At 36.7% G+C, this 26,202-nt stretch overlaps 1 protein-coding gene across 4 annotated transcripts; it reads left to right on the top strand.

Annotated features, from left to right (window-relative positions):
• Window positions 1–232: 232 nt before the first annotated feature.
• shtn3 (shootin 3) lies at window positions 233–24,790 on the top strand. Of its 4 annotated transcripts, none has more exons than XM_082177281.1 (18): window positions 233–290; window positions 428–486; window positions 3,112–3,172; window positions 8,409–8,503; window positions 9,496–9,658; window positions 9,796–9,893; window positions 10,143–10,224; window positions 12,058–12,152; window positions 12,390–12,536; window positions 14,484–14,637; window positions 14,738–14,897; window positions 15,010–15,080; window positions 15,176–15,279; window positions 16,071–16,085; window positions 16,950–17,048; window positions 17,298–17,418; window positions 19,746–20,022; window positions 22,198–24,790. In XM_082177281.1, the coding sequence occupies exons 1-18, from the start codon at window positions 257–259 to the stop codon at window positions 22,337–22,339; spliced, it is 1,977 nt and encodes a 658-aa protein (XP_082033407.1). In that variant the 5' UTR covers window positions 233–256; the 3' UTR covers window positions 22,340–24,790. The 4 variants fall into 4 exon arrangements, with proteins under 4 accessions (XP_082033407.1, XP_082033410.1, XP_082033409.1 ...); XM_082177283.1 differs by lacking the exon at window positions 233–290 and adding an exon at window positions 6,512–6,562 and having other exon boundaries at window positions 427–486; XM_082177284.1 differs by lacking the exon at window positions 22,198–24,790 and having other exon boundaries at window positions 17,298–17,464; window positions 19,746–19,870.
• The last annotated feature ends 1,412 nt before the right edge of the window (window positions 24,791–26,202 follow it).

Here is a 26,202-nt window from a genome sequence, read left to right as displayed (position 1 = left end):
GTCTTTGACTTCCATTGAAACAGCCTTTGTCGCTTTAAGCGGAGTTTGGCTCCCTCTCGAGGAGGGGATTTGCAGCGAGCGTCTTGTCACGTGACCAAAATTAATATTCAGTAGTTATATTCTCCTTACAGCAAATCAAGTACGTCGAACGTGACATAAGTGTCTTAATATTCATGAGTCAAACCTTCGCCATAGTAGACGCCCGGGCGGTACTGGTACATTGACTGGTTGAGTCTTATGTGTGTGAGGAGGGGAGATGATGGATGCGCCGCCGCTGACTACCGGCTGTGGTACTGAACATTTCAAATATAACACGCGAGTCGACTAGTTTTGAATGGCAACGATTTTACCGAGGAAAGCAGCATATGAGATGATTGTTTAAATGTTGAAGATATTGTTGTATGAGTAATTGTGTTTATTTGTGCAGTGGGTGAGATGGAGGCCGGTGGAGATGAAGAGGGAGAGGCTCGGGAGGAGAGCAAGGAGGTGAGAGAAGATGCATGCATAAAAGAATAGACTATATCTTGAATGCCTTCGCGTCTATTTATTATAAACATTTTCTGTTCATGAACATACATTATTCTGTGTGTAGTGTGTAAAGGGATGTGGCTGTGTGAGTTAACCGGCGTTTTAATCCATTCGAGGGTTGACACCCTTTTCATGTGACTGGGTCTGCGCATCTTTTGTATTTCATATAATAGTGCAGATCATGCAGATGATGACCTTAAAGGAAAAATATTCATTAGTTTGCTTTGACACGCATCATTTGTGGTTGCAGATAACACCTCTTAATTTCTCCATTTGTGGTTTCATGCATTTTCATATTTCGGATGTGGTTCCATTCATATTAATATTTCTAATTCTTGAATGAAACGTTCCAAATAAACTGCATTTATTTAAATTTACGAACGTATTGATGGTTTATAGTGACACTAAGGTTTCAGGTATCAGTGGATCAGGTATTTGTGTGGCAAGGCAACACTATTTACATGCGTTTGCAATGTGAAGGAGAATTATGTGGTTTACTTAGAAAGATGCCAGGAGGTTTTCCAGAGCATTGCACCACTGTCGCTAAATCTGACAAAGCCCAAAAGTATAATATTAACAGTGTAGGACCTAAGACAGGTGTATTCGTTTTGGGACACAAGAAATACTTAATGACAGATTGATATGCAGAATAAACTAGCAGGAACATACAGTACATACCCTCACATCTGCAGAAATCTGGTTCAGTAACTCAAATTGCAGAGAAACCTGTCAGAGAACCAGAATGATATTTATTTGCAGGTTGGATCATTTTATGAAACGCTATTGTGTTAAATGTAATGCTATGTGATTTTCAATTTAAGTACGTTTTAAAAAAATCCTCCTGAATTCATTCTAAAATGCTGATTTGCTGCTCAAGAAACCATTTCTTATTATCAATGTTGAAAACAGTTGTGCTGCTTAAAAGGATAGTTCACTCAAAATTAAATTTGGTCATTAATTACTCACCCTCATGTCGTTCTAAACCTTCTAAAAAGACTTTTGTTCATATTCGGAACACAAATTAAGATCTTTTGATGAAATCTGAGAGCTTTCTGTCCCTCCATTGACAGCTACGCAACTGATACTTTGACGCTTCAAAACGTTCATTAAGAGATCATAAAACCAATCCATATGAATTGAGCTGTTTAATAAAACATTTCTGAAGAGACTTGATCGCTTTATATGATGAACAGATTGAATTTAGGCTTTTATTCACATATAAACCTTCATCACCTCATACATCAGTTGTGGTAAATGGAAGCTCAAGCATGCTTGCTTAACATGCAAGAACCAATTAGGTTTATTCTCGTGTGACGCAGCGTGTTTGAGCTTCTGCTGGAACCAATGAGCTTTGTTCTTTCATATACACTGAAAACATTTTTATTTATTTTTTGTCTGCTTGTTCAAATTGCTTCATTGAAATGAGCTTAAAGGGATGGTTTGGAGTAAAATCAACCTAGGGTCCTTTGCACCATGACCTCGAGCCAACAGAAAGGCTTCTGCCCCACCCCCACCCACACCCCCCAGAAGCCTTTTTTCCCTTGGTTGAGCATTATTCAAGTTAGAGCTTATTTAGAGAAGTGCAGGCGCTAATGGATCCAAGGATGTATCTCGTAAACTACCACACTAATAATGCCCAGAATGGTACCAAACTACTACAGTAGTACAAATAGGTTCTGTACTCATAAAACGAGGCATTGGGAAGTTTGTAAGTACATCAGGAGTTTATTTAAATAACACTTGCCTGTCGGCTCATGCTACTGCTAACCCGGACGTCGAGGTCACTTCAGTGGTTTGGGAAAAGCCCGTAAAAGTCCTGGCAGAAAGCGATGCATAAGGATGTAGTGTAACGACACCCAGTTCCAGGAATGCACTAATATTTTGTTGGTAGTACCAGTTTGGCTAACTAATAACACTTATTAGTTAACACTAAGTTGTTAAGACTTTGGAAAAAATTATTTGTCGTTACACTACATCCTTATGCATCACTTTCTGCCAGGACTTTTACGTGCTTTTCCCAAACCCCTGAAGTGACGTCGACGTCCGGGTTAGCAGTAGCATGAGCTTACATAGATTCAAAAAAGTTCCATTAATGTTAATAAAAAATGATTTGCCTGTGTGGAACCACTGTCCATAATTAAATTAAGTTAGTTTAAAGAATAATTTTTAAAGTGTAGATTCGTTTTACGATCTCTTTATGAACTTTCTGAAGCATCAAAGTGTCAGTTGTGTAGCGGTCAATGGAGGGACAGAAACCTCTCAGATTTAATCAAAAAGATCTTCATTTGTGTTCATGGTGAGTAATTGATGACAGAATTTTCATTTTTGGGTAAACTAACCCTTTCATATTTTTTGTGGAAACCATGATATATATTTTTTTTTCTCGACTCTGATGAATAGAAAGTTCAAAAGAACAGCATTTTTTTTTTTAAGTAGAAAACTTTTCTAACATTATACATGTCACTTTTGATCAATTTAATGGATCCTTGCTAAATAAAATTATAATTTTATTTGAAAAAATCTTAATGACCCCAAACGTTTGAATGAAATTGCACATATAATGTTTCTTGTTGTGTTTTTTAGTGCCAGAGACTCGCTGCAGAGAGAGATGAGGCTGAAAGGCAACTCAAGCACATTAAACGAGGTAAGATCAAGAAACCTGACTGTTGTGAAAGAATGTAAAGTCATCTTCTGCTATTTTTTTTTTTTTTCTCTTTGTAAGGTATGTTTGTCATTCAAAGTGGGAAGAATAATATTGTAATGTGCAGTATAGAGCAGATTCTGTTTATAGGTGCGGTACATAATCACTTGGATGTCATTAGTGGTAAAGCATCAGATTCATTTTCTGATCATCTGTATTGACCAGAGGTCACCAATCAGATTCATGCGGTCCAGATCCCGGCTCAGTCTGGACCACAAATCAATTCTTACAAATTAATACAATTATAAATTGCTTTTTTTTCATAGCACCCCACCTAACCCCTTCTGGCTCTTTTACTACAAATACGCTCCCAAAGTCTTGAGGTCACATGAAACTGAAGTTACGATAGCCTTTTAGTCTATATTATGATGTATATCCAAGTGAAACGGCTTCTCGGACAAGAACAAATTTAGGTTGGGACTTGATATTGTCCATCAGGAATTGATTGGATGGTTGTGGTTTGCTACTGCTGTGATGTCATTTGAGTGACAGGTTGTCCCATCCTCACGCCAGTAAACATCATCAGAGATGAGATGTTGCTGCAAGAGGGAGAGGGAAGTTATTTAGATTGAAGATTACAAGATTTAATGATGATTCTTTTAATTCTCCTCCAATTCTCCTTGGTATACCCTGTACCCATACATCACCTTTTTACAAAGATGAAGAGGTGAAGATGATCTAACTTGGCTCATCCCACTCAACTGACGCTTGGTGTTGTCTTATCTCATTTCCTATCCCCTCACCCTCACCCATATCACCATTACCTGAGGGCTCTTCTGAATGGTCTATTATACATAGGTGTTAGCAGGTGTTCCAGTCTCCATGGCTACTGGGAGCCAACCGTGGAGATGCATTAGTGTTAAGGTGACCTTACCTGCTTCCATTCCATTTTGTGACATGTAAGGAAACCCATCCTCAGTGAACTAGCTAATTTGTTAGCACTCTGACAACACTTTAGCGGCTGCCAGGAACTGAATCTGGAAATTGTTCTCAGGTGAGAAAATGTTAATTCTTCTCTGCAAGATTGAAATTAGGGTTTCATTTGACAGGGTTTCACTTGCTTTTTCATAAAAAAGGCCCAATGTTGAACTTTTGCACTTATGTTTATATAGTGAATGTGAATATGTGCAGCACTGATGAGTATTTTTAATGCAGATTCAACTCTAAGTGCCTATTATTTATGTAGAAAATAGTAAAGAAAGCCTATTTTTAATTCTTTGGGGACACATTCTTTTTTGCTGGAGTTTTATTGGTAATATGGTATGAACAGACTTTTGTGCAATTACTACGGTTAATTGTTACCACATATTTTCTTAATCATAAAATGTATTCCGTGATAAAGTGTGGGAGATCAGTGTATCATTTTACCTGGAAGCCTATTCGGTAAATCATTGTGAATATTAGTTATTGTGCATAACTGAATTTTGAGATTAATCCAGTTTTATTTTAGACTAGTTTTGCTTCTGCTTTTAGGTTATGCTTGCTGCTCTTTTTTTTATTGGTGTCCTGGAATTGTCAGACCTTCCCTAGGGAAGCAACGTAGAGCAGCTGTATTCAGCTCTCATCACTGTCTTGTTATATCACTAAATTATTAAAAATCACCAATTATGAATTATTTATCAGTAGAAAATGAATAGGCACCTTCCTTTCAACCTTCCATTGTAGTTCATGCCAAACCCCTCATGCGCTTTCATATCATTTCTGAAATGCATGTCACCTTGAATACAATTTAGTGGAAACATATTCAATATGAATGTCTTGTAAAATGTAATATTCACAAAATGCATGGTATTTTCACAATTACCTTGTGAGTTATGTGCACCACTCTCGGTCATTTTTCTCTGTTTTGACAGTGCATTTATTTTATAACCTCACTAAATGGCACAAACATGACACAGCAAATGTCACAGTAGTTTGCCCTACTTGCTGACATACAGGACAATAGTCTTGTGCAGAGTGCATGTGATTGGTCTGTGGTCTATTTAATGATTGGCTGCTGCAGGGGAACTGCTGTTGAGTATCTGGGAGGTACTGGATCTGTGTCTGGCAAAGCAGCTGTCTCCCACCTCCTCTTTGGGACGCTTCATTAAGAATACCCTCTGCACTTATGCAAATTAAAACACAGACCCGTGTGTCAAGCTATCGGCCCCATTACTCAGCTAATTTACCTTTACGCTTTACATATCTTACAGTTTGTGTGTGGAAAGAGTGAAATAAAAACGAATGCTGTTAGCATTTTAATGCAGTCTACACATCCGCCCTGCGTTTGAAGTAGATTATAGGTTGCAAGCACAGACACAATTAGTCCTGGAGTTGAAATCAAAATTGCTGGGTGATTAAACCTGATCTCTTACGATTTATTAAAAGAGCTTAATCGCTGTGATCAAAATTGGAATGGAAGTGCTTCAGACTAAAGCCAGCCTAACATTTTCTTAAAGTGGCAGACAAATGCTTGTTTAAAGCAGCTGTTTTCTGTCTGCTAAGGATGCTACTGCATTACTTTAAGCTTTCGTCTCTGTTCGACTGACTCCGCAGAGCCATATTTTGTTCATGCGGCATTAAGCGTGGTGGACTTGCTGACCTAGAATCTGCACAAAGAAGAAAGCCCAGAAGCAGCGCTCTCTCGGTCAATCATTGGAAGCCAAATGAGATGAGCAGATGAGTTTGGACTGATCTGCAAGGGAAAGAGAGAGCCACACCCCTTTTATTGTCCTGCTTTATTTTCATGGGCCGCACGTGCAAACTGTGTCAGATGCAGAGTTAATGAATGACCCAGATGCAGTGTTGGGGGTGACACATTACAAGTAAAACGAGTTACGTAATCAGATTACTTTTTCAAGTAACCAGTAAAGTAATGCATTACTTTTAAATTTACAACAAAATATATTTAGCTACTTTTTCAAATAAGTATTAACAAGTATAACTATAATAACTATAATTGTAGTTCTAGACTAAAAGTGAGCATACATTTACTCATCTTGCACAAAAACAGATTCAGTATTCCTTAAAATGAGTAAAAACTGTGAAATGCAAACTCGGAATATTACCCAAACCTGCAATAATTAAATTGAGATAACACAGATACTGTATACTTTATGTATTTAATCTCACTTTATTAACCAACGTCTTTGCTGCTGACCTGTGATGATCCAATTCAACCTTACTAATAATCAAAAATGGCTATAGATAAACATCCCATTTGTGTTTCATTGTTTTTGTTCTTATTGCTGAAGTTAGAGTTTTGAACTTTCTTCTCTTGCGTCCTATTCTTCTGCAATACAGAACGGCAGCACATCTGAAAGGTTCGTTTGAGCTGCGCCCTCTACTGTACAGGTGTGCATTTGCATTTACTTCAGCCTGTGGCTTATTCATTTCACTTTTGGTGTGAAAGGACCTTTACATTTGCCAAAAATACAACTTAACCCCCCCCAACTTACAATTGTAAGTTATTGTAACTTACAAATGGCAGATCTGGTGATTTAAACAGTATTTGGCTAGTTGGCGTAACATTTCAAGCAGTTTCTGCTGTGTTCAGTGGTGTAATTTTGGTTTAAAACGAATTATTATTCGTCTTCATATCCCTATGTTAATTGAGAAATGTCGACAAACCTTTTATCTAGATTTGATTACATGATGTACAGTATGCTTGTAGACAATAGCAAGCATTATGTGTTGGGTCAGTGGCTGTGATGGATCAATAAGCTAAAAAATGGATGGAATGGATTTTGTATGACTTTTGATTTTAGTTTTTCTTATGGACTTTTGCTATACTGAATTATACTTTGCTATACTATTTTGATTTGAGGTTTAAGCAAGTGCTCTGATTAAAGCTGTGTAAAGATGTTAAAGCTGTGAACTTCACACGTCCCTGCCAGGTCATTCTCTCACTGGCTCTGCAGAGATGCTCGCTGCCGCACTGATGCCCATCCTGCATATTTAACAGGAATGAAGAAACAGGTGTCTAAATCCTGCTGCATTTGATTATCCAATAGGATAATGTGAATTGATATATTATAAAACCAAATGTTTTAATGGTAAATATTATTAAATACAAAATAATCACATTTGTTTAAATTGAAGGACTGTTTTTTATTATTGCATTTTTTTTTAATGTGATATCAGAATCAGTTTCATGCACCAATCCCTAAATAAGGGGTCAAAGTGAGGACAAGCATTGATAACGCTCCGCTTTCCATTCCCACAATTTACAGTATGTTACCCCATAAAGAGAAAATTAGGCGAAATGTTTATTCGGAGAAAGGGCTCCAGGGCAGGCTGGTGATGTACTTTGCTGTGACTGCATGTTGAGAGACGCATCGTTCCTGCATAATTCAACAGCCTTTCATGGAATAATGTATTATAAACTCCCTCTCTTGATCATTTCCTGTGAAATGCACAGGCACAAACAATGCATTTTCCATTTTATTTTGACCGAACACATATATTATGCTATAATTGATTTTTAACAAAATCTTTCATTTTCAATTTACCATTTTAAAGAACTGCTGAAAGTTGAGATTTTTTAGATGCTACTTTAATGTATTTTAGAAATAGTGCCATGCACTAAACACAAACGACTTGTTTAGGAGCCTTTTTGATGTGAGCTGCTCTGACATTTGCTATGACATCCAATCCTCTATTTGAGAGGCCAGTGTAGTGTATAGAGTTACAGTCCATCAATGGTACCCAAAGTGTTGGGAAATGGTCCCCATTGTGAGCATGTAACTGATAACTGTCTATCTCATTAGACTCCGGTAATGTGTCACTGATAATAAAACCACATCTAAATGAAAACGTACTTGTACAACCTTATACAGTTGCTATTTCCTCATTTAAAATATGTTATATAATAAAAAGTAGCATTTGTGGATCATTTCTGTGCATCCGGATTTGACAGACCCCTCATGAACTGTGTAGAAGATAGTGTGATGTTCACTTCAAGAAATACTGTGAAGAATATAGATGAAAACATGACTATTCTCCCACTTTTATTGCCATGAGAACAGACTTATATAGCTTCCTAGCTGATGCTTGTATCTAAAATGTGCATCTGTCATACAGGACTGTATTTCTATAGAGTTACTTCTATAGAGCACAGTTCCTGCATGATGGATTGGAATGTAAATATGACCTGCTGTGCTTTCATTTACTCATAAATACATTTCCTTTCTTTGCACAGTTTCCCAAATGGTGATCGAGGAGGTGAACGTACTACAGACCCAGCTTGAGATTGAGAAATCTTGCCGGGAAAATGCAGAGGCTCTGGCTACCAAGGTGTTTATCCAACAATACTATTCTTCTGTTTCGTCTGAAAACCTTAAAAGCCCTGAGATACTCACAGCGAAATTCTTTTACGCTCTTCCCTTAGGGGTAAAAAGAAGAACGAATTTTGAAATACCTTTTCAGCTGTAAACTGTTAGCAAACATCACAACGCCACCCAAGCTGCTGAGAGCTACTTTTATATGAATATGTAAACATATGCCGCATGCTTTCCACTCAATAACAAAATAAACACACAACAAAAAATGACACTGGTGAGAAAACAATTTGGCACTTCATTCAGGTCACGCCACATTTATTTATATAGCCCTTTATATAATAGACTGCCTTAAAGCAATCAGCATTACATTATTGTACATTAAAACTACAACTTAAGTTCAATACAAAGCTGCTCTCCAGTGTGTTCGTGTTTTTACTCACGTCTGACTCTGATGGACTGAACAGAATACATTGACCAGGAGAAGATTTACTCAAAAAGGCGTAGCCTCACAGAGCACATTTATGTATCGTCACGGACCAATGGAAGTTGAATTTTTCACCTTTATGTATCGTCACGGGCCAATGGAAGTCGAACAGCCAGGCGAACTTTTCTGGAAAGTTTGATTTTGCAAGCTGTTTCTAACCCTGGAAACAAACTCCAAACGAACTTTGGCCTGATTTTGTTCAAAATGGCGTCACACCGTTCGGCAATTTCGCTTGAAGTATCTCGAGGCTGTGATGATTTTGTCTAGTTATTTTTGTTTGTTTACATCTTCAGGCTCTACTAGAAGGCAAAATAAGCATGAAAACAAATCAAGTCAACATGATTATAATTGTTGAACACAAAAGGAGAAATTTTGAAGAAGGAGAATTGAGAATCGGATCAGTCTGATTCACTAATGAATGATTTAGACTATTGTCGAATGTGCCAAGGAGAGCTATGGCAAAAGTCAAAACTTTTCTGATAATTGATGGTCTTAAATCATTTTGTTTTGATCACTTTTAGTTGAACTGTGAGAACAGGAAGCTGAAGTATTTGAGCCTGTCGTCACGGCCGTGTCTGGATGAGCTGCTGCCCAGTATTTCTGATTGCATTTCCCTAGAAGAGGAGACTGAACAACAAGATCCCAGCTCTGACCCCTTTTCTCAGTATAAGCTGCAGGTCAAAGGTAAATACTGTACCATAGTACCAGTGTATTAAAATGGGGTGCAGTTTATAAATAAGCCTGTGTACAATTTCCTTCAAGGAATCTGTCATCATAAACATCAATGGTACGTCCATTCCAAATTCCACATTTTTCCACAGATCTCCAAGAAACCGTGAGTTCAATGCTGGAGGAGAAGAAGCAGTTGGCCTGTCAGCTTCAAGAGCAGCAAAGGAAGATAGAGGATTTGACAGCACTTGTGAGTAGCAAAGCAACTCTTTTACTTTTTACTCCAAATGAAAGGCCGAGCTCAGTTAGGCTTGACGGCAGTGGACGGGGGCCTGTTCTACAAAGCGTCTTCCAGTATTTTAACCTGCTCATAAATAATAAATGATCTTGAAATGAAGCCTGCGGTATTGCTGATCTTAAAAGGATACCAGAGTAACAATGTCTAATTGAGTTTCTTTGCTGCTAGTTTCTCAAATATGTGCCTTATGCTGATTTACAGACTGAAAAGGAGCAGGCTGAGATGAAGGAGCTTTATAAAACCATTGAGCAGCAAAGCAAGACCATTAAGAGGTTCAACAGGGGTGAGTATGGACGTTGTGAATACAGAGCCTCTCCATTTCCTCACTTGTATTCAAATTCATGAGCATGACATCATCTCAAATGGCCTGCAGTGCATCTGTGCATGTGCCTTCCAAGAAGATTAATGTTCCCCACCAGCCCACTCACTACCGGCCGCACGTCAAAGTCCTTGATCAAATTATCTGTAAAAGATTCACCACAGGAAGTCCTTCTGTTCCAGCTGGGGGTGATGCACTTTGTTTTGACATCCTCCCAGCGCCCTCTTTGCTCATTTGTGTTATTACTCTGACTGGAATATTGGAAACAGCTGTGCTCAGGTCATATACTGTACTGACTTACTTGTCTGACTTAGTGGGTTTTAAATGTTTATTTTTAAACTAACAGTTTTGCCTATGAAATCTGATTGAAGGAGCCACAGTGTAAAATTGCTGATATAAGTGCACACGTGATTGAATATCGGTTGAATAATACATGAATGTGTCACTGTTCATTAGGGCTGGAAACCGAGAATCGGTTCTTATTTTGAACCAGTTCCATTTGCAAAGAATACCATGACAGTAAAGAGACAATACAACCAAAATATGTTTTCACAAGTAAATTACTATTATGAGCTGGTTCGTTTTAATGAAAATGCCTAAAATGCTTAAAAACCTCAAAAAAGTTTCTACCGTTCAAAGGTTTGGGGTCGGTATGTTTTTAAAGAAGTCTTTAATGCTCACCAAATGTGCTGCTTAATATTTTGGTGGAAACTGGGATACATTTTTTTTCAGGATTAAATAGAAAGTTCAAAAGAACAGCATTTATTTAAAGTAGAAATCTTTAAACATTATAAATGTCTTTCCTGTAACAATTGATCAACTTTACTGACCCCAAACGTTTGAACAGTAGTGAATGCTGACATAAAGCAACACTTTTTATTTACTGTATACCAGTAACTAAAAGAATCATTAATGTAAAATCGGAACCAGTAAATTCCTTGCGATTCCCATCCGTACTATCCATTGAATAATCTATGCCTGTAATACTGTGTCTATTATGATATTTGCTTTACTATGGATGCACGATATATCGGCCACCATATCGGCATCGGCCGATATATGTTCATTTTTAATATTATTATCGGTTCGCTAAAAAGATTTGGCAGATATCTTAAAGCCGATAAGTAATGGATTATATCCTTCAGCTGAGACACTTCAGATGCGCACTGTTCGCCATTATGGTTTTGAACTTTGAATTTTTTTTTTTGGTAAGGAAAGTTGGGCATAGAAGTGTAAACAACTTTTTTTTTCTGATTCAAACTAGGCTACTGTACTTTTTTTTTTGTTTGTTGTGCTTTGAGCATGTCTTTTAATGGTGAGATTTTAGTTTTTGTAATCAGGCTCTCAAAAATAATATATAAATTTGGATTTAGATTCATCGGCCAATAGATTGGTCATCTGCTTTCAAATATAAAGAATTATCGGTTATCGATATCGGCCAAAATGTTCATATCAGTGCAAGTATCATTAGAAATAAAAATCTTTAAACATTATAAATGTCTTCACTGCCACTTTTGATCAATCTTACTGACCCAGTAACAGTAGTGTATGGTACCTTAAAGTAATAGTTACAATTATATTTATAGTTAGAACCAAATATTTTTCATTTACTGAAAGAATCATTAATGCAAAAGTGGAATCAGGAAAACATGTTCGATTCCCATCCATACTGTCCATACAATAGTCTATGCCTGTCATAATGTGTCTTTTATGAGATTTATTTGCGTTTTACCTGAAAAAGCCTTACAGGGATTTTTGCCAAGCCTATTGCTTTATTATCGTTGTTTATCTCTTTAGTGTCTATGATGGCCACTCATGAGTATGAAAACATGAAGGAGCATCTGGATTTGGAGCAGAGCCTCAGGCAGAAAGCAGAGACCTATGCACATGAGGTATGGGACAAAACACATCTCCATTCACTTCATCAGTACACGGGGGACAGGACAACTGCAGTCCCTGCCCTGGTGGGCCCTCAAAATCCTACCAAAAGACAAGAGAGTTGTATATATTGACTGTAGAGTTTGAATTGTGTATGGCTTCCTGCATCACAGTAGAATATTTCATTACCTTTAGTTGTTGGAGAAAACCATCTGAAATAGTTGTTTCCTCATGTTTATTTTCTCCTGTAGATGATGGTGAAGCAAAAAGAAGCAAACAGACAGAGCATGATTCTGCTGCAACAGGTTGATCCCAGCATTCAACTGCTCAAAGCTTTGGAAGATTTGGCCAATGTGACCAAAACATTAGAAGAAGAGAGAATACAGCACAAAGACAAGGTAGGAAACCTTGAGTCTTTTAAACACATTTGAAATTGATTTTTAGATGTACAAAACTGGAGTATATGTTTTCAGTTTTGATAGCTCATTTCAGGGGGAAAAAGTGAAATTTCACCCACATTTCCATGAACACAATAAGCCTCATGAGTAATCGTGGATTACATGATAGGATTAGACAATGGAATTAAATCGAAAACCCCTTTTCAGTTATTTAAACCAGTCAGTTAGGGCTTTTCATAGACATAAATCCTTTCATAACTATTAATCCTCTAATGTTCGTTTTTTTAGATCTTCGTAAACGGTTTTGTCTGTGGTCTTATTCACTAGCCACACACAATCCAGTTTAAGCAGGCACTAAATGGGATGAAATAGTGCTGTGTATTCATCAAACTTATTTAAAGTTAACCATTAAAAAGTGTTAAAAAGTCCAAATGGAAATTAAAACTGTACATGATAATGTTGCCTTAATTCAAAATGTAGAATTTAAATGATTGATTCTAGTTTTTAGTGTTTTATTTTTCATTTAGACAGAATAGTATTGACTATTTCAATAGCACATATCCATGCATGCGGTGAAGTTGGCATTTCAAACAGCTGATTCAGGTGTCTGGTGTCTAGTGTCTGGTTGAGTGATACTGTACAGTCCCAGTAGACTAGAATATGCCAGATCATAGAGCGCATTCATTGTTTTTTTTTTCTCATCTGGGTCTCCCGTGGCTCTACTCTTCTACATTTGCATCCTCAGCAGTAACATGTAATAGTTTTCAAACCACATTAAATGACAAAAGTGGTAGGCTGTCAACACAACCACAAATATATTAAACCAACACAAATCTCAGAGCAGATGAGATTTGCATTCATAATGCTTGACAGATGCATTCAGCAGCTTTCTGTGGCAGCAAATAAAGAGTTTCCAGATGATCAGATACTTTTTACACATGATAGTTACAAGGAATCAGATGTTGGCAGTATTATGTTCATGCATGCAGTGGCAAAAGGGCATTTGCAGCATTACTTATACTGACATATGGGTTTTAGAGTTTGTGAATCAGTAGCACTGTTGTGTCATCAGTCAATATACAGTCTGACCCGCAATTCAAATCCAAAGAGCATGGATCCTAACTTCAGACGCCACATAATCAATAGGCTATGTTAGGAAAACCTTGTTTACAAGTCAGCCTGTAAATATGAACTAATTCTTTGCCAGAGTCAAGGACATTTGAAATTTTGCACCAGTTTGGGTTCCATTAAGTTTATTGTACCAATTCAATCTAAAAGAATGACAACATTTTTATATGAACAAATCATTTCAATAAAACCGTTAATGGCAATTTCATTCAATTTTTAATATTGGAGCATTCAAGTCCTCCTGGGAATTTCATATTTACAAGTTGGGAAGTCGTAATTACGTCATCAGCTGTATTAAAATAGCTTGGGTCGGAGCAACCCGACTAACAAAAATATGTTATAAAAATGTTTTGTTTATGAAAACATTATTTCTGAATGTTCTCTGAACGTTCAAAATGTCCAGTTGTTATAAGAAGTTTTTCTTTATTATAGGGAACTTTGCCAAAGTTCTCAGAATGTTCCTTATTAACTGGGAAGAAGATGATGTGCTTTTTCTGCATAAAATTCAACCAATGTTCCTACAAGAAAAATTACATTATGCAAAATGATGTATAAAGAATTAGTTTTTGTTCAATTTATGAAGATGCTGTAAATTAAATCATTCTATATTCTATGGTAATTGTATAATACTTGTATAAAAAGTGTTTTGTTTATTTTAATACATTTACAATTAATACAGATGCTGCATCCATTGCTGCATCCGACATGTTTTCTCACTGGTACGCCCCCAACTCGGAGACTTAAATAAAATCTGTGCATTCAAATACAATCTTTTCAACATGACTTGAACGTATCATATTATGTCCCATTTGTTTGCAGGTAAAAGCTCTAGAGGCTGAACTGGAAGAATGTGCTTTGCGTAAGCAGCTAGTTCAACTGCAAAGGCAACTAGAGATATTAGATGAAGAAAAGAAAGAGACGGAGGGACGACTGCAGGAGGAAGAGAAGAAAAACAGTGTTTTGGAAATGAAAGGTAAAATCAAGGATGATTTTAAATTTGAAGGCCAGATACTACAACAGCATAACACTCAGGCACATAACATCCCGGCGTCCTTTTTTGTCGTTTGTCACAGTGAAAGATCTGCAGGAGGAGAGGAGGAGCAGTGATTCAGCATCAGCCCCCTCCCCTGGGACCGCTCCTCCCCCGGCCCCTCTTCCTCAACCACCTCCACCTCCCCCACCCCCTCCTCCTCCACCTCCCCCACCTCCTCAGTCCCGCTGCAACCCCCTCAGGTAACGCCCCACTTTACTGCACTGAAGCCAGACTGTCATATACCATCATTAAAACAGCGTTGTTCTTTATCCCAGCTGTGAACGTATAATTACATCTCTTTGTTTACGGCAGCTCTCTCATTGCGATTATGAGGAAATCTTCCAAGGGAGGTAAAGGAAGCCCAAAACAAGAGCAAGCCCCAGGTGATTGTCCCCTTTTCCCTATAGTCAGAATTGTGTATTTTTATTCTGTTGCCCTATTATTGGTGCCCTGACAAACACTATCTCTCTCGATGCAGCAACTGAAGCTGTGGATGATGTTAAAGTGAAAGCCGTCAATGAGATGATGGAGAGAATTAAACACGGAGTGGTCCTCAGGCCTGTGAAGAGTCAGGACACTAAGGTTGGGCAAAATTCTGAATTTTATTGGCTCTCTTTATGAGTTGAAATTTGATTCGAACTTGCCACACTCCACATGATTTTGAATTGGAATTACAGGAAGAGGAATATATTGTATTACATTTGCAATTTAAAGAAATTTAACACAGTCACACAGCAGAACAATTTGATTCACCCAAACCAACTAAATTGGCAAAAAACAAATACATTAATGTTTAATGTTTCCACTTGGTAAACTTGCTTCATGTTATTTGTCTCTATTTTGAAGACGTTCAGGTAAATCTAAGCATTCTGTGAAATTGAGTGTAATTCCATCATGGTCTATAAAATATAGACTAAATACAAAAATATATACTGTAAATGGCATTTCACATGTTCACACTGCTATTTAAAGGTTAGGGGTTGGTAAAAAAAAAAGTAAATGTTTTTGAACATAAGTCACACCAAGGCTGCATTTATTTGATAACAAATACAGTAAAACATTACTATTCTGAATTATTGCACTTGTTTTTTAATGCTGAATGCTTGAATGGATTATTAAAAAGTACTTTTACAGCAATACTTTTAAAATAATTAGAATTTAATTCATTCCATTTTAATTTCTTAAAATGTCTTAATTTCTTAAATTCAAATTGCAATCCTACAGAAAAATTCAGAAACTAAATTTGAATTTAATAGACATTTTAATTCAGTTGTAAATGGTACATTGGTTATGAATATATTGTGTGTATTGTGATTGATGGTCTGTTGTGTTTCTCTACTCTGTACCATCATCTGCTGACCTCATCGTTGCAGAGATTTGGCACAAAGGTATGTTCAACTCACACATATTGTTTACAGTGTTTAACAACAGTCATCACACCAGATCATTGTTCCACGTGCAGCAGTGTCAACAGTTCAGACGGCTCTATTACAATCAAAGGAAATCTTGTGTTTTACAACTCGGCACCATTTTGTCAATACAAAGATCCTGTAGAAATGGTTCATAGCATTTGATCGTCCTCCCTGAGGAAGAGTCGGGTCATTAAAGCATTTTGCGTATAGGCAGTTCATGGCCTGAGAGGGGACCCATTTTGTTTAAGTTATTGATGGACAAAGCCATCAAGATCATCCTGAGGCTCAGAGGAGCTGGATAACTTCAGATCAATAGCTATAGTCCTGACTTTAGAGATTGACTGCTTTCTCATTATGCTGCACTGGCAGATTGACTTTTGTTTTTGACTTTCGGACGTTACTCATCTAAAATGTGTGAATAAACTTAAAAACAACACATGCTAAATCACCAGTGTTATTTATATACTTTTATAGTATAAAAAAATGTAATTGGTTATTATTTTTACATTTTCATTTTTAAATCTAAATTAAATAAGTTTTAAGAATTTTGTTAGTCACTTTTATTGGTTTCTTTTAATATTTCTATTGAGTTTAAGTTTTATTCATTTTACTTCAACTTAAACATATTTATTTCAGTTAGCTGATAAGGCAACATTTTCATTTTTGTTTTTCATTTGATTTTATCTCAGGTATATTATTAATTACCGAAAAAATTTTTTTTTTATATTTTTAAGTAAAAATAACAACAGTGATATTATATCATTATAATGTTTTTTTGTTTTTTTAGATATTTTGTGATTTGATCATATAATGTAACTTTTCTTTGTTCCTGATCCACAGCAGCCGGTCCCAGCAGCAGTTGCAGCAGCAGCAGCAGCAGCAGCAACTGTGGAGGAAAAGCACCAAGAAAGTGCAATGGAAGAGCTGAAAGGCATTCTGGTAGGCTTTCTGATTAACTGATTTTAATACCCCCTTGTTACAGTCATCAACTGATCCACAGATTACAGAAATCCATCCCATTATATGTTTGTTTACAACAAATAGTTCTATGATGATGATCATGGTGTTCAGTAGTGGTTGTGCAAATAAATGTATAATCTACTAAAGAATTATTTGCTTAGAAATGGCAAGTTGCCAAACTCAGCAATGAATCGTTCATCAAATTCTGTTCTCTCTCTGAACATATAGGAGACGGTGAAGAAGAGTCCCAGTCGTGGGTTTCAGGAAGTGATTCATGCTAAAAAGGACAGTGAACTGGAAGTAATTCTGAGGAGGAGACGCAAACAGGCCTGTGATCCCGACACAGAAGGCAAGAGGATAAACACTACCCTTCAAGAACCATGAAATAGTCGAACGTATGCATCTATTTGCTGTTGAAACAGGAAGTATTACATACTTTATCAAAGGGCTTTTAAAATAGCCTGTAAGTTCTACACAGCTAGCAAAAATTTGTTCCAAGAATGTTTGCTAACATTCCCATTAAATTTCTTGGTAATGGAAACACTAAGAACACATATACCATTTTATCTTTTTGCAAACATTATGGGAACGTAGGGCTGTGCGATATAGCTAAAAAAATTATCACGATATAATGGGTCATATCGTTCGGTATCGATAATTATTGACTTTTTTTATAACCTTTTTTTTTTAAGACAAGTACAAAAGTTTGAATTTAAACCACTGTTTTTTTTTTGTTTTTTTTTTATCCACATTTTTAAGGCAAACAACAAATGATATAAGTTTTAGCAGTCAAAAATTAAATGTAAACAAAAAAATCTTCTTTATGTCTTATATTAAAGGGTAACTAAACCCTAAACCAACTTTTTTTAGTTAATGATCTGTAAGAATGGGGCTTTATTAGTGCTGTTCATTGATTCAAGTAGTTTTTTTGACATTTGTGTTTAAAGTGTTTTAATTTTACAAAATATGGTGTAAAAACGTCTGAGTGCTGCCCTCTTCAGGTTGAACAGTGGCTACTGCAGTTGAATTTTCCTATTGGAAGTTGTGGTACCCTTTGACGTCAGAGAGTACCAGTTAACCACGCCCTTGCCTAAAGAGAGATACGTCACAGATACACGCCCCCTCTCCACTGGGCTCTGCCTACTTTTCCAGCATTTTTCAAATATTGCCAGTGGGTGGAGTCAGGCTCTGACCAGGGGTTTAGTTACCCTTTAAGATAAAAAAGTAAGCGTTAAAGAAACTCTTGAACTTAAATAAAATGTTACAAAATGTGTGCAATGTAAAAGTGTAAACGTAGAAGGTAGGTCTTGAAACTTTGAGGTAGGTCAACATCTGTAATAAGTAGGGGTGTGTCGGTTCACAAAATTCACGGATCGATACGACACAGTGGTGTCACGGTTAGGTAAATTTTTCGATACAACAAAAAGAAAGAAATGCCAAAGAAATTTCCTTGATTTAAAAAAATATGTAATTATTAAAAGAGAAATTATTTTAAATAAGTTTAGAAAGAGTTTTCCCTACATCTTGAAACTTTTAGTTTTATAAATGGGGGTAATGTATTTGAAGGATGAACAAATAATGTTTTGGTCATCACATTACAAATAACATTTAAATATGATAATATTTGAGTTTTGAAGTGCTGGAAAAAGATGTGTGACGTACTTGAAAGCATTTTACTATTCCTGTCAAACTTCCATGGTTACAGTGAGTGTTACTACAGTAAAGCCATAGCCTATACAATGAATGTTGCTGATCTGTGGACTTAAAGCCTATAACTAGTTCATTCATGGCACAATGTTTCTCCTGGTTTCCACGTCAGCGCTGTTTGATCCGTTAATAACGGAGAAGTGTGAATGCTTCTCACTAGATCTTGCAGCGATGTTATTACTTCAGTGGCGAATTCAAATGCTTTCTTTACCGGATCTCTTAGAGCTGTGTAGTAACAGTGTCGCTTGATCAAGATCGGCTCGCGCTGCACTCACTGACATTGATGGTCCAAACTGATAAACGGTCCGTGAAGCAAAAAATAACGCAGTTTCGTTCCGCTTTCATTGAGCTTGCCATTTGATGTTGGGCAACGTTGTGGTGGTCGCGCGTGCATTTGAATGAAAATATTGAGCGCCATATCGAACATTTTTCATATCGTTACCGACAATGGTGTACCGTCGATAAATACCGATACCGTTTTATCGCCCAGCCCTATGGGAACGTTACTTTCAAAGTTCTCTAAACATTCTGAAACAAGCGTCTGAATTTTGCGTTTAAAAAATGTTAGACAAACATCCAGTTAAAACGTTCCAGAAAGCATTCAATGAATGATGTATAAATAATGTTTTTGTGCTAACATTTGGAGAACCTGGAAGAGAAAACCTGTATATTTTAAATGTATATACTAATGTCGGCGTATAGTAGTAAACTAGCATGTAGAAAAAAGCTAATAGGCATGAACTAAAAGCTACAAAAGTAATATTTGATGTATTTAAGTTGTGGTGATGATGTTAATGACGTTAATGAAAAATATATTTCAAGTAAAAGTGCAATGTGTCCTTTTGTTGGCACTGTAAACGTTTTATGTTTATGACCTAAAATAAATGTTTGGATTTAGGATTGAAAATACCCTGAGTATTCTGCATTACTCGAGCGAATAATGACACTCCTTCATCTGTTGCTCTGTAGATGATGGGCAGCTGAGTAAAGTCTCGTCATCAAACAGCCTGAACGGGCGACACAGTTCTGACTCTGGCAAAGACACAGAAGGGCCAGGCAGCAGCTCTCTGTCAGGCAGTGAGCGTGGATCGAGAACCAGCTCAGACTCGGGCCGAGAGCCAGCCATGGCTCCGCACAGCTCAGATTCTGGCATGGAGTTCAAAGGAGGCGCTCAGACAGACAGTGTCTGCAGATCTCTCTCTGAGAAAGAGCCCACTGAGCCGGTCACCAACGGCTGCTGTTCAGGGTAAGGTTACGCTCACACAACTCGTTTGTTCAACAGTCAACCACAATAAATCAATTCAGATTGGGCTTTGTTACCTATTTTGCTAGATGTTAAAGTGCCCCTATTATGCTATTTTAAAGATTCCTGATTTAGTTTTGAGGTCTCCTACAATGCATGCATCAGGTCAAAAAACACTTAACACTTTAATTTTCTCATAATATACATTGCAGCACCACCTCTTTTCTCACAGGATCTGAAACGGTTTGATAATGGATCCAGTCTCTCTAAACCCCTCCTTTCTGAGAGTGCAGGGTTCCCGAGGGGTCTTAAAAAGTCTTAAAAAGTCTTAAAAAGTCTAAAATTCTTAACTGTAAATTTAAGGCCTTAAAATGTCTTAAAAACAGCCAGATTTTCATCCGTGGTCTTAAATTTCATTTAGTCAGGTCTAAAAAAGGTGTCGCCAACAGGCCGTTCACATATCGCATCTTTTGCTCGCTCAAGTTCGTTCAAATGTAGGCGCGCGCTCATAATTGAAAAAAAAATCTCAACTCTTCAGAATGCCGCAAACGCACCGCAGGTCATGTGACAAGAACCAGCCAATCAGCTTCGCCCCTTTCCGTAACAACATTGAAAGCTCACTCAACTGGAAGGATGCGGGTGCACCCAAACACTACGGGTGTTTTTCTCTTCTCCGTAAATAAATCTTGAAGCAGAGCTACAGCAAGCGTTTCTCGCCGGTGGAAATCCATTAGCCACTAAAACTTCTTTGTCATTGTGGAGAGCGCAGTGCACGGTTGCATAGCAACGACAGACGCCACGGGAAAATCCGACCGAATTTTACTATTAATAATAAAAGATAAGCTAAAGTGCATTGTAAATGTCAGTAATTGTTTTTTATAAAAAATTATTTAAAGTCTGAAATATGTGAGGTTTATCTTTTTATAAAAAAACTTTTTTGTCAAAACTTTATTTGAACTTGTACATGTTAGTATATAACATGTTGCAAGACACTTTTAAAATCTGGCTATCATTTTTAATGGTATTATTTTAATGTTTATGTAAACAAAAAGTGCATATTGATGCTAATTTTATTTGTTATTTGCTGGTTTTCGACATTGTGTAGTATTAGTACTTTTTGAACAGGATTCTGTGATCACCGTGGTCATTTTTGTCACAATTATCATTGAAATGAAATGTTCATGCCATTTCATCTCTAGTTATGATCAACTATGATCAACTAAAATTAACTAATTATGTGTTTTTTACAGTATAATATGCATAGTACAATTTTCTATAAAAAAAAAAATATATATATCTGATTCTGACACACGTTGTTGGGTGTGGAAGGTTACTAATGTGATTGTTTTATCTGTAAATTAAATTAATGTTTTTTCAATTACTTAATTCATTGAAATAAAATGAATTCTTTGATTTGAATTTTTTTTGGGGCAATGCCAAATTTAGGTCTTGGCAGGTCTTAAATTTCAAGCTTTATGGTCTTAAAATGTCTTAAAAAGGTCTTAAATTTGACTTGCTGAAACCTGCAAGAACCCTGGAGTGTACTCTGCTCTGATTGGTCAAATGGCACCAGTCTGTTGTGATTGGTCTACCAATTACATTGCGTGTCAGAAACAAAACACCAATTACCATACCAATACCATGAATTTCAGCTCTGGAGGCTTCCTCAGCGCTTAATTCACATTGATACGAACAGTAACGATGCCGTCGGTTTTATCGTATCAATTCAAGCCTGAGTGTTTCTCAGCGCAGAAAACAGCGTCTTCTCGACATGTCGACAACATGAACCAAACTCTTCCAGGCCTCAGCTACAGCTACAGTGTTTGAGGGTCAAAAAAGATGCGGTTTGTGGACAGTCAATGAAGACCATAGGCTGGCATTATGCACATTTGTTACAAACCTACATAGGTTTGTGCAGGAAATTAGACTTGAATTACTGACGACTCGTTTCACAGTTCAGAATCAGTTCTTTCTTTTGGGAGACAATAACCCCATTTATCTGCATTTTGATCTTTGAAACCTTATAGGCCTTTTACATTCACCGCTATATTACACACTACATGAAAGGTAATATCTAAAAAAGGCTTAATAGGGGCACTTTAATATGGCATCATCTGTATATAAATATTATAGTCTGTTCACTTTTGTTGTAATTTTTGCATATACTTTTATGATCAGTGAAGTGAAGGATGGAGATCCAGAGAAGTGGACGGGGCCCAACGGGATTGGCCAAACGGATGCAAGTGAAGACCTGCAAACCATCAGCTCCTCTGCACAAAGCCCCAATGCAGCAAACAGTAGCACAGATGCCGAATGTTAACGGCAAGTGGCGCTGTAAGGACAGCTGCATTATTTGCACAAAACCATGCTTTCTAAATTAGTTTGTTCCAAATTTAAAATCAGCTGTTCATATTTCAAATTATTATAGAAAGATCATTTCATCATTTGCAGCTTGATTACTATTACACTTAAAAAAAAAAAAAAAAAAAAAAAAACATCTTACCAGACACTTTTTTTTTTTTGTTCCTTTCATTGACTATGTACTGTACCTGCCTTTACCAATAATAAACACAGGGTGTTTAGATATTAGGGACATCTGTCATACACTTCAGAATAATTCTATAGTTGCTATTAGATTCATCTTAGATTCATGGATTCAACATCTGAGTCGCATTTCCATAAAAATGCAAGCAAGGAAACTTTAACGATGAAGTGTGTAATTTCTGTGCCACTAGCAGCAGAATTTGAGTCTGTTTGAGCGATCCGAATAAGGAAGTCTGTGATACCTGAAGGATCCTTTAGCATTCCCATTCATCTCAATTCTTCGGAGACGATTTGGACCCCATTGACTTTCATTGTGTGGACAAGAGCAGTTGAAACATTCTTTTTGTTTCACAGAACTATACCTTTAAGAAAGATGCATTTTGCTTGCTAACCAGTCAAACCTTGATGCCTCCGGCCCAATTGACAATTCTCAATGTGTGAGTTTGAGGCGGGATTACCTGTTTGAACAATGGATGAAGGATGCTGCAAGTAGCACAGAATTTACGTCATATTCAATGCAAAGCAGCAGAACAATCCTGACAGAATCACTGCACTGCACATCATGGCACCTTTGTTGTTCTAAAAAGGTCCTAAGTGTGAACTAGACTATCCAAACATTAATCAAGAGATGCAATTATAAGCCATGTACTCGATTTTACCTTAAAGAGGAACTGTGGTGGTCTGTTCTGTCTACCTCTTAAGACACACCTCTTGGGGATTTGAGATCATACATCCTAGATATTAGGAAAATGAATACCATCAAGTCATGGAGGGCTATACGCATGTCTTCCGCCGTGGCGTTTCCAAAACTTTGCACTGCATGAATGCACTGTACAAAAGTTTGGCTTTGATTGACAGTTGCGTCATGATTAGATCTGCTCACTAACTCTGAGCTGTTCCAATGCAATATCATCTGCAAATTGTAATATTGTGCAGGATCAAGCTGCCTCTAATAACTGCGAATATTTGCCTTGTGACTCATCTTGACTCTAAGTGGATCAGACGTGAGTAATATTAATGAGACAGAGTTCTGGCCGTCTCATTTGTCCTGTTCTTATATTGCCCAGCTAACAGGGAACGTTCCCAGATCTTTGGCTAATGTTCTGTTATGAATAAATGTTCTTCCTGTAACGTTTGTTCAAAAGTTATCTGGTGTTTAATAACATTCTTAAAATGTTATTTATACATTGTTCATGGAACTTTTTTTTCTGAAATGTTTTAGTTTTTCAAACGTTACTCCTCACTGCTCGTTCAGAGAATGGACAACTCAAAAGTATCTTTCTCATAATGATAAAATGTAACGTTCTCTTAATGTTTTCTGTAATTTGCATAACCATGTTTTTTTTTTACATTTAAAAACTGGACGTATTGAACACTAAGAGAACATTCAGAAAATAACGTTTAACAACTTAATGGGAACGTTGGATAAACGTTCTTAGGGCTCTTTCACACAGAATGTGCTTTGAAAAACAAAAGAGATTCATCTTAGGGCAGTTGAATGGAGGAAAAACGCACGTTTAAAAAAAAAAAGAAAAGTTGAACTGACTTGATTTGAGCGCCACGTTTTTAGAACGCCGTGTCATTCGCGAGAAGCTTAAAAAGACGCGAGTCATACACGTCCGTCTACCGTGCGATTGCATAGAAAAACCATGGAAAAGTAGCGCATTGGAATGGAAAAGTAGCGCATTGGAATGGAAAAGTAGCGCATTGGAATGGAAAATCGCGTTCTGTGCGAACGGCCATTTTGAATATATTTTTGTTAGCTGGGTGGTCTGAAGTCTTGATATCAGGCTACCTGACAGCTGCAATAATATATGGCCAATAATTGCAAATACTGAATTACTTGTGGTTGTATCACTTCTGAATTGTTTTATTATATATTCTTGTTTTCACACTATCATCATAGAGTTTTTAATAACCCACATTGACGTGACTTATTTACTCTTTTTTTATTTTTATTGTAGGAGACTTGTTTAAATGGCTCCTTAATTTCTCACCACCTCTGGAATGTGTTTTGGCCTTAATGTTTGCACCACTTCTTCCTTTTCGGCCTTATTGGAGTGTAGGCTTTTGTATAAGAACTCTGAGAGGTGATTGATCTGACTTGTGATCTTGAAATGAGTGTGTTTTGAAGCTTAACTTGAGTGTACCTGTTTTTATTTGAACTGATCTAAACCTTCCTCTTCAACATACCTTTTAAACTCAACTGAATAAACTTATGAAGAAACACAAACTGCTCTTTATACCTCTCTTTTTTCTGGTTTTCAAACAAATAGATGTCAGCATCACATATTATCATTAAACTTGTAATTTAGCACAGTATACATACTGGTTGTGCATAAGCAATTTAAGTTAAAATGAGCTCCTTTTAATAAGAACTTGCGTAACAATGACACAAAAGTTGTACCTTAGGATTAAATAACGTAGTTAAATCTTTCTTTAAAGTGTTTTTTTAAGTAGTGTGTTTCTGTAAGTAGTTGGTCTATAGATTCTCTAAGTGGTTTGTATACTAAAAGGGAGTTGTGCGTTCATTGTAACAAAAGAAAGTGCAAAACATTACTAAGAGTGCAATGAAATATACATGAAGGCATTAGCAGGTAATGCAACTGGATCTGCCTGTAAGAAACAGATCCTGGACAAATAGTGTGGAGGGAATTGGCAGGAGTTGACAGAGAAGAAAAGAAGACAACACGTCATATGAACTTTTCCAGGTTGCGTAGTTTGAAAGAAATTGCAATAGTGATCATTTAGTGATTATTGATCATGACTGAATTAAGGCACACATTTTCATTACGCAAAACCCCTAAAAGAATGTTAACTCAAATGCCACTCAGACCAGCAACTGTAAGGAGCAAACAATCATCTAGGGACCGTTTACACAAAAACAGAAAACGTATGGGTTTTGGCCGTTCATTTACACGCCAACTGCGTTTTGGGGCCTGAAAACACAAACCTTTGAAAATGGGATTCAAGGTGCAAGTTTTTGAGAGCGATACCATTATCGTCTTTGTGTAAACTACAAAAACGAATTTGTGAAAACTATGACGTCATGTGCATGCGTTTTGCGTGTCGTTCAGTCTATAGCCACGTAGTGTTTCTTTACAAAGTGACATCGCCAACTACTGGCCTGGCATGAATAATACAGCGTTTTTAGTCTTTTCGCGGATCCGTGTGAACGGGGATCGTTTTGAAAATGTTGTGTCTGTACCTGAAAGACGCAAAGGAAAACTGAAAATGTCTTAGTTCAGTGGTCAAAATATAATTGAAATCGCACTTGTTATTATCTTCAAATTTTAAGTTTTTTTTAATTGTAGCGACTGAGTTCAATATATCATTATAATTTATACGCATTATGATATTTGTGGGTCAGACTGATCCTAGCTGGTTTTAATACATTTGACCAAAAATCACACAGTGGAAAAAATAACAAACAGATCACAACAGTATTGTATTGTAACAAAATTATGACTTATGTTGGTCAGGTTTTTTTAATTACATTATTCATAATTAAAAAACAATTTATGTCATAATGTCAATTTTTTCTCATAATAATGACTTAGTATGTCATAATTGTGACTTTTAATGTCATCATTATTTTTTTTGCTATATTTATTATGTAGTATCTTATAATTTCCACTT

The sequence above is a fragment of the Leuciscus leuciscus genome (assembly GCF_965113295.1).
Source record: "Leuciscus leuciscus genome assembly, chromosome: 8".
Classification (NCBI taxonomy): domain Eukaryota; kingdom Metazoa; phylum Chordata; class Actinopteri; order Cypriniformes; family Leuciscidae; genus Leuciscus; species Leuciscus leuciscus.
Note: the sequence above shows the minus strand (reverse complement) of the source record. Positions and strands in the feature narration are given on the sequence as shown.

Coding starts and splice junctions, on each gene's coding strand:
- shtn3 (XM_082177281.1), top strand. CDS start 257: ATGATGGATGCGCCGCCGCTGACTACCGGCTGTG. Junction 3,173..8,408: donor ACTCAAGCACATTAAACGAG/GTAAGATCAAGA, acceptor TTCTTTGCACAG/TTTCCCAAATGGTGATCGAG. Junction 14,638..14,737: donor CAGTGTTTTGGAAATGAAAG/GTAAAATCAAGG, acceptor CGTTTGTCACAG/TGAAAGATCTGCAGGAGGAG.